The sequence below is a fragment of the Lepidochelys kempii genome, chromosome 3 (genome assembly GCF_965140285.1).
Source record: "Lepidochelys kempii isolate rLepKem1 chromosome 3, rLepKem1.hap1, whole genome shotgun sequence".
In the NCBI taxonomy this organism is placed as follows: domain Eukaryota; kingdom Metazoa; phylum Chordata; order Testudines; family Cheloniidae; genus Lepidochelys; species Lepidochelys kempii.
Window position 1 is genome coordinate 210,163,164 of NC_136382.1, and position 13,838 is coordinate 210,177,001.

The 13,838-nt window shown below is 46.8% G+C and overlaps 1 protein-coding gene and 1 long non-coding RNA gene across 17 annotated transcripts in view; one reads left to right on the forward strand and one right to left on the reverse strand.

Annotated features, from left to right (window-relative positions):
- Positions 1-9,243, forward strand: part of LOC140909795 (uncharacterized) — a 114,167-nt gene extending 104,924 nt beyond the window's left edge. For both annotated transcript variants that reach the window (XR_012158353.2, XR_012158354.2), the window contains exon 4: positions 9,087-9,243. This is a non-coding gene — a long non-coding RNA (uncharacterized LOC140909795). The remainder of the gene's footprint in view (positions 1-9,086) is intronic.
- The window catches only part of BCL2L11 (BCL2 like 11), a 43,030-nt gene extending 30,035 nt beyond the window's left edge, over positions 1-12,995 (reverse strand). For 4 of the 15 annotated variants that reach the window (XR_012158352.2, XM_073339914.2, XM_073339921.2 and 1 more), the window contains exon 1: positions 9,826-11,071. Coding sequence is in view for 14 of the 15 variants with exons in the window: in XM_073339914.2 (XP_073196015.2) it covers positions 9,826-10,288 (463 nt within the window). In the remaining variant the exon portion in view is untranslated. Of the gene's footprint in view, positions 1-9,825; positions 11,072-12,892 lie in introns of those variants that run through there. The other 11 variants (XM_073339915.2, XM_073339920.2, XM_073339922.2 and 8 more) reach the window with 8 other exon arrangements.
- Positions 12,996-13,838: the final 843 nt, after the last annotated feature.

Below are 13,838 nucleotides of genomic sequence, written 5' to 3' on the forward strand. Positions count from 1 at the left end.
AGTAGGGGGCCATCTGAGATGAAAGGCCAAATTAATACTGGTCAAAAAAATGCGATGTTGCCAAAAAGCACCTTGTCTTCAGAAGGGTGGAAAAGGGGGTATAAGATGAGTTAACCATTACGGTCTGCAACTCCGAAATTCTCATCTCAAAGGGCAGGTCCATGGTTCTATCTCCCAACGAGAGACTACAGTTACACAAATAGGAATGTCTCCAAAATGACAAAGACCTTCTTAGGTCTTTGGCTATGAACCTGAGACAGCCAAGGATACCTAGGCATTCCAGTGGGGCATCTCTTGGATTTCTCTCTCTCTCACGTCTTTGGGAATGCAGTAAACCACGGGATACACTGAACTGCAGCTGGACGAACGAGCAAAAACACGGGCTGTTCTCTCAAAGGGATGGCATGTGACACTATCCACTTTGGAGAAGGAGCTCACTGGGAGGAAGTGTGACAAACTAATGCAACAAGAAGGTGCTGATCTTAACATATTTAATAATTCATACCTGCAACATTTCACAGGGTACCGGGCACTATTTTCTTGGTTTAAAAAAATAGCACATATTGAAACAATTGCCCTTTAAAGTGAACGGATGATCACTGTGGCTCTATATGTACAGATATTAAAGTAAATACTACAGAATAGCCCATGACAATTCTACTTCTGGAACTCACAGGAGAGTATTGCAGGCTCAGTTCTAAGGACTGGTGCTGAGTCTTTGGAGAGACCTTTTATGACGTCTAAGGGTGAGGAGCTGTCCAAGGATCTGCTGAAGAATATGGAGCTCACAAGAGGCTGTTACTACGGAAACAGATCACCTTGGTGGAGCTGTGAATCAGTCACCAGACTTATATATGGAGAGCTTCATCTGGCATCAAGGATTATGACCAACTGGCTGCCTCTATGGTCCTGAATAGCCAGTCAGCCCAATAGCCCATTCCAGTTCTTGACAAGTGAACTGACCACGTATGAGAAAAATTCACTTCTAACTTGCTTTCCCTCCGTAAGTTCTTCAGACACCCAAACACACCCACTCTCCCACCCACTCACAGACACCCTATAAAACTAATCAAGCTTCTGCTCCTACAGCTGGGAAGGAAAAAAATCTTGTTCCTAATTTTAAGTAGTTGGGAGGTGCTCAGACCACCGACAAAAGTTGGTGCCTGTGGCACTAGAGCACACCTTGCATTGCTCAGTATACCTCTGATCAATCCTGGAGCAGATATGGTAATACAGACCATATAAGTGGACAGATACACAAATCTACCCCACAGATCCTATAGTTCTGGAACTCAGTTAAGCACTCCGCACTCTAAATTTAAAGTGCTAACTGCTTAATAATTTAACATTTAATTGCTATGAAGCTGGAGGAAATCCAATCAGATAAAGATTGTTAATTTTTATTTCAAAACCAAAGTATGAATTTTAAATGCGAAAAGCAACCTACTGTGTGCCTGAATTTTGAGTTTACAGAGTATTCCACTTTGAAATTTGCAGTGAATAAAAAATTTAATTTTTTCTAATTTTTAGTAGGGCATTTTGAATGGCTTGCCAGGCAAGAAGTTTTATCCTATACTTCTGAAAAATCTAAATATATCTACAGACAGAAAAAGCTTCACAGCAATAACTCATTCCCACGAAACATTAGGTTCTGTGCAGCAAAACTATAAAGGGAACAATAACCCATCTGTAAACAGCACATCCATAATAGATTACTGGCAGCACCGGTAACAGTGCTGTTAGGTAAGGGTTGCCTCACACGTTCCATTATGGGACCCTGTTTTCAGTTGCTTACAGTTTTGCCCATCTTTAACTGCTCAGGTTGAAGTATTTCACCCTGCATGTGCTCAGGCAGATTTCTTTTTTTAAAATAAAGTTTCAGCTAATTGGATCTGCTGTTTCCCAGAATGAGAGATTAGGGAAATATTTGTTGTTTTGCTCATGTTAAAATAATTCTTACAACTGAGAAGCTCTAGCACTTTCACACTCTGTAGGAGGGAATTTAAATTTGGTATGGGGAGAGGCTGCCTGGTGTCAGGGACATGCCTTAGGCCATCCCCATGAAATACAATCCAAATTTGGCCCAAGTTATAAGCCTCTGAAAAATCTCATGTTTACCTGCCCAGTAGAGACTTGTTAGTTGGCAGCTAAATTCTCCAAAGATTCCACCTGCACTGAGCATGCTCCAACCCCTCCCAGCTCCTACATGCCAAATGGACAGCCCAAGTGCCATCCTCACAAAGCAAGCTCCATGCCAAGGATGTAAGGGCTGACCAGGACTTTCCTGGCTGCTGGAAGCCACAGTGGCACTAGAACTAAGAGCAAGTACACCCTCTTTGAACGCTCCCCTTGCTGGTACCCAAGCAGCAAAGAGGAAGCTGCATTCACAATAAGAGGAAAAACAAGTAGCTTAAAGCATATGCTTTAACAGGACGTGAAAACTCAGAGAGCAAAAGCTGGCTCTAAGGTTTAAAGTACAGACAGACAGGATTACCTGTACCACAGCCCTGTTGAGAGTAATCTGGTCTCTGATAGCATGTCAAGACCGTAGTATCCTTAAGGAATGCCATTTCTTCAAAGAAAGTACACGGAACCATAGAGAATATAGCCCCAAAATAGTGAACATGAGAACCACCATATTGGGTCAGACTAATGGTTCATCCAGCCCACTAGCCTGTCTGCCGACAGTGGCTAGTGCCAGATGCTTCAGAGGGAATGAACTGAACAGCTGGTGACTCCTTTCATCTGAATGTGTCATTTACAAAAAAAAGATTTAATTTCACATCTGTGAAGTCCAAATAAAACCTGATTTCCCTCCGGTTCCCCCATTACCTAAACACTTTATTAAGTTTATATAATCCAAGTATTCCTTTCCCCATCCACTCCAATCTTTTATCATCTTCACAGAATTCTTTCATTGTCCTCATACAGCTAGATAAAGTCATGGCTGTATCTTCATTATTCACTCTCTGAAATATACAACCTTTTTGCATAAAACCCTTATTAACTGTACTTGTGCCATGACTTGGTTAAAGCTTGTAACCTCAGCGTCTTTTACTGCCTAAAGACCATTATAGATCTCTCATTTTAGGAATACTTTTAAAAGTTTTAAATGAAAAATCGTGTCTTGGTCTTTGTCTTACAATTTTAAGGGTTCATATTACCCTTCACATAGGTCATAATGGCAATGCTAATCATCTTAAATTTAAGGTTGCAGACATAACCCTCATAATAATTTCTTCCCTGTGAGGGGTGGGGAGTTTGAGGTCCCCTCTGCATTCCTTGCCAAGCTTCTCCATTACACACATACCCTTTAGGTCCCATAATCTCAGTTGTACTTGAGTCACTAAAAATGAATAAAGCAATACTGAGATCACCAGTTAAAGAACTTGAAGGTCTGTCCATTTGGGATAACAGGCTATCTAATCTTCTTTGACCATTCACAGCAAATCAAGGTGTGGAACATTTTAGATTGCCCTACAATACTTCCAAACATTTCTTCAATCATAACAATAGAGTAATGTGGCAGAAAACAGGGATGACTGCTGTATTAATAAACTTCAGCCTGGATACAGGCATGTGTTATACCAAACTGCACTCTTTGCAGATATGAAAAAAAAAATCTGTTTAACACAAACTAAGGGGCCTGACCTTGCTGCTATTAGATGTAACTGCAATTTTCGACCGTGCATCATAAAATTTTGTTTCATTGCTTGGGCAGTTGGCTAGGTGTTGGACTCTCAAAATGTTGAGCCCGTTCTGGCTGTAACTGGTGGAGCAGACTCAGTCTATCACTGGAACACTGTCAGTCTGTATTAGACTTGTACTCAGTGTTTGCCAATACACAGAATGTTCAACAATGAAGAAAATGTAAAGCAATATTACTTATTGAGTTATCTTCTGAATTAGTTTGCTTTGTACATCACACCCTTGATTGTAAGTTTATTACCCCCCCCCCAACAAAGATATGAACAGAAAATATAAAAGGTATGAGACGGTATCTATTACTGTCAGACATGTCTCTTTCTTATAAAATTATTGACACATTGGACTTAAAATGAAGTGCCTAAAACCACCTGGGAAATGTAGGTATCTAGCATAACCATTCACTGTGTGTCACTCACTTATATGATGCTCTGTTAGCTACCCGCAAGAACATCGCAGGGGGAGAGGGGAGGAGGGGAAGAAATCAACAGAAAAAATAACTGAAACAATGGGATGTGAACCTCACCCCTGCTCTGGTCCCTGTACACCAGGTAAAGGGACTCTGCAGGTGCTCCAGAACTGGCTGGTGGAGAATTTCCCAGGTGCATGAACTGAGGAAGATAGAAGCTATAAATTGCTTTCGGAGGACCACCAGCAAGCTCTGGCGTAGGAGGGGTGTTGGGGACAGGAGGGGACATATTAGGGATGGGAGAAGAGCCTGCACCAAGTATGGGGATTTTCAGGTGACATGCTGTGGAGCAGAACATTAGTAGCCTGTGGTGGGTACACTGAAAATTAGAGCGACTCTCAGATCTGTCCCCCTGAAAGTCATTCCAGCCTCTGCAGCAGCCCAGAGTCTAGAAAGTGTAAAGTTGGCCTTAAACCCACCTTAGCCTCACACTCTGCCTGAGTTGCAAGTTCTGCATCATGGTGGCTCTAAGAGACACATGACAGAACCTCACCCTTAAAAATATTTGAAGTAAGCCAATGGCAGGAAAAGCTTACTTTCCCTCAACTCATCTACAAACTGGGTTGGCCTAAAAATTCCTAATTTGTTTTATTGGCCTTGCTGAGGAGTAGTACGTTCTAGTGTGATTTCTGTTGTTGTTGTTCTGAGTACTTTTGTCTTGGTGGAAGAATTACATGACAAACAGCTTTATAACATAAATCCCACATTGAAATATACAGGAAAAAGGCACATCTACCCTTAAAAGTGCCCCTGAAAAATATACAGAAACTTCCAAATAAACTGCTAGGAATTATAACCTTCTCTTTCCTATTCCAGGGATCAACTTCCAAAATGCCACTGACACCAACACATACACTATAACTCACTTAAGGACAATAATGTTGGTGCTAAACACTGCAGTGAAAAATATAATTTGGGGTCAGAGTCCTCCAAGAGTTATGCATATGCTTAATTTTACTCACAGTGCGTAATCCCACTGACTTCAATGGGACTATTTGTGTATTCAACATTAAAAACACATACTTATGTTTTTGCAGGATTTGTGCCTTACAAAGTCTATGAACACTTACATAAACCTGCACTATACAATCAGGACATTTTATAACACCAAAAAGATAATTCACACAAACATTTTTCACCAAGAATTCTGATACAATTTAGTGTACCCTAAAGAACCCTGGGTACTCCTTTCAAAACCCTTACTACATACAATATATAAAACCAACACCATACATCCAACAGCATATTGCCAAAGCAACAGAGCAAAGCTAAGGTTAGGTAGGTAGGTATTCGGGGATGGTCAGCAATGAAGAATTAGCTTCCTTTTACTGCTCAGTCATTCGAACATTGTGGGGGGCTTGAGTTTGTTTTCAAAAGGAGGGGAAGTGCTATAAAGAAAGTAGTAGTATTTTCAGGCACTAGCTGGGACTCCACTTTCACCCTTAATTTTTTTTGCTTGTGAATATATACCTACCATAAACTACCCAAGGGGTGACCCACACTGCTATGGCCATTCATTGGACCCTTAACCTGCATTTCATTTCCTCTATCATAAAATCAATTTTATAAATATTATAGAGATATGAAGTTACTTTATAAAAGAAACAGTTCATAAAATTTTACATTTATAAAGTATAGCTGATTCTGGCCACTGGCCTGATAGTCAAGAATATATTCAGTTAAATTTAAGAAGGATGTTGATAATTTGGAGAGAATTCCGAGAAGAGCAATCAGAATGATTAAAGAATTAGAAAATGTGCCTTACAGGCTAAAGACTCAAGGAGGTTAATCTATGTAGCTTAACAAAGAGAAGGTTAAGAGGTGACTTAATCACAGTCTATAAGTATCTACATAGGGAACAAAAATATTTAATAGTGGGCTCTTCAGTCTAGCAGAGAAAGAAACAACATGATCCAATGGTTGGACGTTCAAGTTACACAGATTTAGACTAGAAACAAGGTGTTCTATTTTTTAACACTGAGTAATTAACCATTAGAACAATTTAGCGAGCTTCACGGTGGATTCTCCACAACTAATTTTTTTTTTTTTTTTAAATCAAGACTGGATGGGTTTCTAAAAGATTTGCTCCAGGAATTATTTTGGGGAAATTCAATGGCCTGTATTATACAGGACAGATAATCGAAACAGTCCCTTCTGGTCTTGGAATCTATTAAACTATTTTCCCCTGGGTGGATAAAAATCAATGATTTGGGGGGGTGAATAAAAAAACAGGTTTTTTTAAAAAATGTTATATAAATTATTTTGAGCTTTTCTTTTTAAATGTAAGCTTGTTTAAAATGAAATCTGAACTTAATACAAAATGTGTTAAGGCCTAAACTGATTATAATGTCTTTAAAAATTAAATAAAAAATATACTGAACATGAGCCTCTTCCAAAAACGTTGAGTTAAAGGCTGCTTTTCTATATAAAAAAAATCATGTCAAAAACTTCCAACTTTTGAGGTCAAGCTTATAAATATGGCACAAAGTAATAGTAAATAAGCAATATAGCATTCATTATTCTCCTACGTACTAAAAATTTACAATTAATAAGAATCTGAAAATATTAAGCTATGTAATGGCTTAAATATATATAGTTATAGAGTACGTGCCTAGGAAACAAAACAATGTACCAAATCTAGTGTAAAGGTTCTATTCAGTTGTAAATCAACATGTTTTAATGGCTGTATCAACCAATGAAAGTGCACCTTTCTTTAAAAGATAACTGAAGTACAAATGGAAAAGTTGATTAAATTGATGAATTAAAGTGAGGCTTTCTACTTGACGATTTAAATCATGATTTCAATATCAGACTGAAATTGCTCTGATTTAAATCAATCCACCCCGTTTTCACCTGGATTCCACTGTATTAAGTTCATCTCATTTTCAAAGTTTCATAAAAGTCAGGCATTCAAAATGTTAAGGGCTCAATTCTACAGTCCCTATATGAGTAAAATTCCTATTGAGTCCAGGGGGATTTTTGTCTTTACAAGGACTGCAGGTTCAAGCCCTTATGGCCACATTTCAGAGATTATGATCTCTTCTCTCTACAAGAAGTCTCAATACGCATTGTAAAACCAATCAGTAAGTCCTTCCATGGAAAGCACAGTCCCTGGGGTAGAATAAAATGTCTTTACAACTTCACATTTTTATTCTAGTCGTGTTTGAAAATGTCCAGGGTTCCTATTTAAATTCCCTCAGCAGTTTCTACTCAATTTCTGACAATTTAATGTTTAGGATGGTGCCCATAGTAACAATAGTATAAGAAAGATTTCAGTACAATAATTATTTACAAAGTTTTTAAAGCACATTTTACATGGGTGAAAAAAAAATTACTCTTCTGAAATTAAAGACAGGACTTGAGTTTCGTTCGTGAACACAAAAAGAATGTTGTTCACTGCTAAACTATAGCTTTACATGCGCTATAAGCAATGTTTATTTCAAGAACTCTAGTTCCTTTTGTCTAGTAATACCATGTATGCTCTCTCAGTAAGATTGTGAAACTTGCATTAAGCTGCAATTACTGCAATAATGCCAGAAAATCTTTCCTAAGGGAATAGTATAGTAAGTACTTTGCAGCTGTAACCACAACTACCAAAATGTTTTGATCACGGAAAGCTTAAGTTGGCATTTGTTATTCACCAAAAACCATTATCAATAGGAATAATTAAACCATTCTCAGGACTAGATGTTCCCCATTTCCACTGAGATTTGAACATACAGACTTTAGGATTGGTTCCTTAGAAAACTGACTCTTTTTAGCTTACTTTAACCTCTCTACCCTCATCTGTAATATAAGGAAAGTGGGACAGATGTTACAAGTTGCTTACTACAATTGTCTTTTTTTCACCTCGGGAGGTGTGGATTCAGACGTTACCTAAAGTCACAAGAATTGTTTCGTAATCTCAAACTGGTCCTTAAGACACATTTTTAAAAAAAAACAGAAACCCAAACCCAACACTCTACAGGTAAGATTTTCAAAGCTGTCCAAGACACTTAGTTACAAAACCCCCATTAATTTTGATGGGAAGCAAGCAGCTGAGTCCTCTAGTTGGCTTTGGGGAAAAAGTCTCACCCCCACATGCCTTGTCATAAGTAACAGGCAGTCAAGACCAACCCCTGCAGTGGATTAAGGAGGAGTACCACAGGATCCAAAGTAGTCCTAACAATGAGCAGTCCTTGGGACATCTTAGAGACTAACAAATTTATTTGGGCATAACCTTTTGTGGGCTAAAACCCACTTCATCAGAGGCATGGAGTGGAAAATACACTAGCGGGCACATACACAGTACATGAAACAGCTACCACTCCAAAAGTAGTCCTAGCCCCTCTTTCCTAACTAGAAGGTGGACTCTAGAAAGAAACTTTGAAAGATGAGGGGGAAGAGAGATGGTCCTCTGGACTCCTACAAAGGGATGGAAAGCTCCTCACTTAGGAGTGGAGAGAAGACTACTAGATGTGTATTTTCCCAACTTAGATAACTCAGTCTCACACCCTACCCACCTGCCTTTTACAGACTCCTGTGGCAAACATCAAATTCACTATCTGCCAGGGAAATGTTGCAGAGTGTCTCAGAAGACTCACCCAAATGGGACCATGTTCAGACATCATATTGATGGGCACTTTCCAGACAGGCATACAAAGACCCTTTAAGCTTCCCATCTCATCCATGTACGTTACAACTAAAAATCTTAAATTTTAGTCAAGTATTTCATAATTACTATGCAAGTATACAAACTATGTTAGTCAAATACTGTGGTTCACCTTACATGTATTTTTGGAAATAATTGATGTAGTAAAGTATTGTCTAAGCATGAAGCTGCAAAGTATATCAAAATAACATTTCATAAACATGTTGGAAATCAGAAAATTTAAAATATATTTTCTTCCTATTATTTTTTAAATCTGTACAGATTCCCTGCATAACGTGTGTAAAAAAAAATGCTGGTTCAGTCCAGCAAATTTCAGCCCAAGATGGATATCTACAGACAACTTTAAAACTCCAGAAAACAAGAGACAATAGAAACTGAAGAGAGTTGGTTTGTAAACATCTCTTCCTCCCAGTATTCTGATTAGCCAGATCATCAGGAAACAGCTAAGAATTTGTAGTAATGGAAACATCTCTCCAATCTTAGTGCTATATTCCAGTGTTTGCTACCAAGATTATGTTTATTATACTAAGCAATGTGGCCTCTATATTTTAGCCCCTCTCTCCATTGCAACTTGCTTAGTTGGACAGACAAATCTCCATTGTAAGGTCACAAGTTATTTCAAATAAAAAGAACTAGCCCCTTATAGACTTTGTATCAGACAAACAATCCAAAATATTTAATTTACCATAATACATTCCATGTGCTGTGAAAAATCAAAGGCAGGAGGGATACTTGGACCACTTTCCAATTCATTAGGAAATGTTCACTGGATTTAAATCTGACCCAATCAGTTTGTAAAATATAAGGCAGTTTTCAATTTTACTTTTGTTGTTTAATAGCTCAGCCCGATGTCACTGTATAATATACAGTATTTTGTTCTTATTGAAAAATTTGCTGGCTGCCTCAATATTAACATTGAGTTGTTGAAAGTAATACAATGTCCACAGGGGTATTCAGAACCTATTGAAAAACATAAACCATGAGCTAAAAGGTTTCTTACCATGATCTTGCTTACCCATTGCACTTAGATAATGATTAAAGGCTTGACAAGGGGGACTTGGAGTCTGCGTGGACTTGTCGCAACTCATAGGCGCAGGACTCCTGTCTGTGTCGAAAGAGAAATACCCACTGGAGGATCTAGACAGCAGTGAGGATCTTCTTACAAAGATGAAAAGTGGGGATCTGGTAGCAAATGGACTGGGGCTACTGGGTGGTGCAAATGGTCCCTGAGGGCTGCTGGGCGAAGAGCTCCCTGAGGGCTGCTGGGCGAAGTCCCCCTCACCTGAATGATTACCTTGATACTGTGTTTGTATAGAGGTAGGGGCCCCAGGTCTAAGATGCTGAGGCTGACTTGGCCTTTCAGTTGACTGAAACTGTCCACCTTCTCTGTTGCACTCTGAATTTAGATCAGAAGGTTGCTTTGCCATTTGGTCTTTTTTTCCTGCAAAGGAAGAGGAAGACATTATGAGAAAGCGCTCTACGTTTTATTATAATACTATAATATCTAATAAGTTTTGCAATACTTTCTCAAAGTCCTTATTTATATTGTTAGAATTCTAGTAGTATGGCATATGCTTTTCAGCATACATTCTTCTAGCTTTTTAAGTACTCACTTCCCCCCCCCCAATACAATCAACTGCTATCAGATCTATGGGTAGTTTCCTGTCCACTGTTTCCGCCCCTCCTAGGATACCTGCATCAAAAGTATAACTTGTGAGAAGTCTTTGTCCAAACAAAAGGAATTGGGTTTTAAAGTGAAATTTATCAGCCAGGCCATTGTGTTCCAGTTATGCTCCAAATCTATATGAAGTTTTGAGTCTGTTAATTTTAAAAAAAGAGCAATAAGCTCTGATTTCCCCAAGTGATTAAATAAAAGAATCGGATACTGTGCTGAAATGCAAGAGTGAGGAGTATTTGCAGTGATTGTGCAGAGCCTCCTGGCCATGTTCCCTGTTCCAGCCCCATTGTTCTATCTAATGTGCTGATCACAGCAAGTCTGGAGGAGGTTTGGCAGCAGCAATCAGTTGTAGTAAGTGCGTCACAATAGAGTTTGTAGATTGCACAGGGCTGGCTCTCGTTCACCCCCCTGCTCACCCTTTTAATGCTAACTCAACAAATCCGCCTTCCGACTCCCAACTGCGAGGGAGAGGGGAGTAGTAAAACGTCAGCTCGAACAACACGGCCACTTCCCCACCCAAACAAAGCAATAGCGGGTAGTGACAAATACCCCCAGAGAGACAGCCCCCACTCCCTGCCGGCCCCCCCAGCCCAAACCCGCAACGACAGCCCCCACTCCCTGCCGGGCCCCCCAGCCCAAACCCGCAACGACAACCCCCACTCCCTGCCGGGCCCCCCCAGCCCAAACCCGCAACCAGAGCCCCCACTCCCTGCCGGGCCCCCCCAGCCCAAACCCGCAACGACAGCCCCCACTCCCTGCCGGCCCCCCCAGCCCAATCCCGCAACGACAACCCCCACTCCCTGCCGGGCCCCCCAGCCCAAACCCGCAACGACAGCCCCCACTCCCTGCCGGGCCCCCCAGCCCAAACCCGCAACCAGAGCCCCCACTCCCTGCCGGGCCCCCCAGCCCAAACCCGCAACGACAACCCCCACTCCCTGCCGGGCCCCCCCAGCCCAAACCCGCAACGACAGCCCCCACTCCCTGCCGGGCCCCCCCAGCCCAAACCCGCAACGACAGCCCCCACTCCCTGCCGGCCCCCCCAGCCCAATCCCGCAACGACAACCCCCACTCCCTGCCGGGCCCCCCAGCCCAAACCCGCAACGACAGCCCCCACTCCCTGCCGGGCCCCCCAGCCCAAACCCGCAACCAGAGCCCCCACTCCCTGCCGGGCCCCCCAGCCCAAACCCGCAACGACAGCCCCCACTCCCTGCCGGGCCCCCCAGCCCAAACCCGCAACCAGAGCCCCCACTCCCTGCCGGGCCCCCCCAGCCCAAACCCGCAACGACAGCCCCCACTCCCTGCCGGCCCCCCCAGCCCAATCCCGCAACGACAGCCCCCACTCCCTGCCGGGCCCCCCAGCCCAAACCCGCAACGACAGCCCCCACTCCCTGCCGGGCCCCCCAGCCCAAACCCGCAACGACAGCCCCCACTCCCTGCCGGGGCCCCCCCAGCCCAAACCCGCAACGACAGCCCCCACTCCCTGCCGGGGCCCCCCCAGCCCAAACCCGCAACGACAGCCCCCACTCCCTGCCGGGGCCCCCCCAGCCCAAACCCGCAACGACAGCCCCCACTCCCTGCCGGGGCCCCCCCAGCCCAAACCCGCAACGACAGCCCCCACTCCCTGCCGGGGCCCCCCCAGCCCAAACCCGCAACGACAGCCCCCACTCCCTGCCGGACCCCCAGCCCAAACCCGCAACGACAGCCCCCACTCCCTGCCGGCCCCCCCCAGCCCAAACCCGCAACCAGAGCCCCCACTCCCTGCCGGGCCCCCCAGCCCAAACCCGCAACGACAACCCCCACTCCCTGCCGGGGCCCCCAGCCCAATCCCGCAACGACAGCCCCCACTCCCTGCCGGGCCCCCCAGCCCAAACCCGCAACGACAGCCCCCACTCCCTGCCGGGCCCCCCCCAGCCCAAACCCGCAACGACAGCCCCCACTCCCTGCCGGGGCCCCCCCAGCCCAAACCCGCAACGACAACCCCCACTCCCTGCCGGCCCCCCCAGCCCAAACCCGCAACCAGAGCCCCAGGACACAAGGTCTGCGGGGATCCAGCGCCGCACTTCCTACACCGCCGCACTCCCGACTCAGCCGCGGGTTTGTTGTTGTTGGGGGGGCGGGGGGGCCTGTACATAAGGCTGCAGACTCGCCCGGGGACAAGGCTCCGGCCCCGCACCACTTCCTGCTGCCGCGCCGACCCCGAGCCGAGCCGAGCCGAGCCGGGGCAGCCGCAGCCCCCCCGCCGGCCCTGACCCCCCCCCAGTCCCGGCCGGCCCGCGCCGGGGGACCGAGGCGGGGCCCAACAAAGGGAGGCGGGCGAGCCGGCCGGGGACGGCGGCCACACAAAGGAGCCGCGGGGGCAGCGCCGAGACCCCGGCCCCGGCCCACTCACCGTTTCGGCGCCCGCCTCCTCGCCCGAGAAACAAAACCGGACCCCCCCTCCCCGCGCCGGGGGGCCGCCCCCCGCGCCCGCCGCCGCCTCACGCGCCCTGCCCCGCGGGACCCCGGCCCTGCGCCCGCTCGGCTGCGCTCGCTGACTGCCTCTGCCGCCCGCCGGGCAGGGCGCCCCCGCCCCGCACGCAGGGCCCCGCGCGCCGGGCCGCCAATCCCCGCGCGCCGGGGGCGGCCCCGCCCCGCCCCGCGCGAGGCCACTGTTGACAAACGGCAGCCGGGCGCGCACGGGCCCTGCAGCCCGCGCGCCTCTTCCCTCAGGGGCGGGCCCCGCCGCGCCCGCGCCCAGAGACCCCCCCTCTCCCGCCCGCCCGCGGCTAACCCGCTGTGTGCAGCCCCCCCCGCGTCCAGAGACACCCCCCGCCCGGGGCTAACCCGCTGTGTGCAGCCCCCCCCCGCGCCCAGAAACCCCCCCGCCCGCGGCTAACCCGCTGTGTGCAGCCCCCCCCGCGTCCAGAGACCCCCCCGCCCGCGGCTAACCCGCTGTGTGCAGCCCCCCCGCGCCCAGAAACCCCCCCCGCCCGGGGCTAACCCCCTGTGTGCAGCCCCCCCCGCGTCCAGAGACACCCCCCGCCCGGGGCTAACCCGCTGTGTGCAGCCCCCCCCCGCCCGCGGCTAACCCGCTGTGTGCAGCCCCCCCCGCGCCCAGAGACACCCCCCGCCCGCGGCTAACCCGCTGTGTGCAGCCCCCCCCCGCGCCCAGAGACACCCCCCCCGCCCGCGGCTAACCCCTGTGTGCAGCCCCCCCCCCCGCGTCCAGAGACACCCCCCGCCCGCGGCTAACCCGCTGTGTGCAGCCCCCCCCCCGCGCCCAGAGACACCCCCCCCGCCCGCGGCTAACCCCTGTGTGCAGCCCCCCCCCGCGTCCAGAGACACCCCCCGCCCGC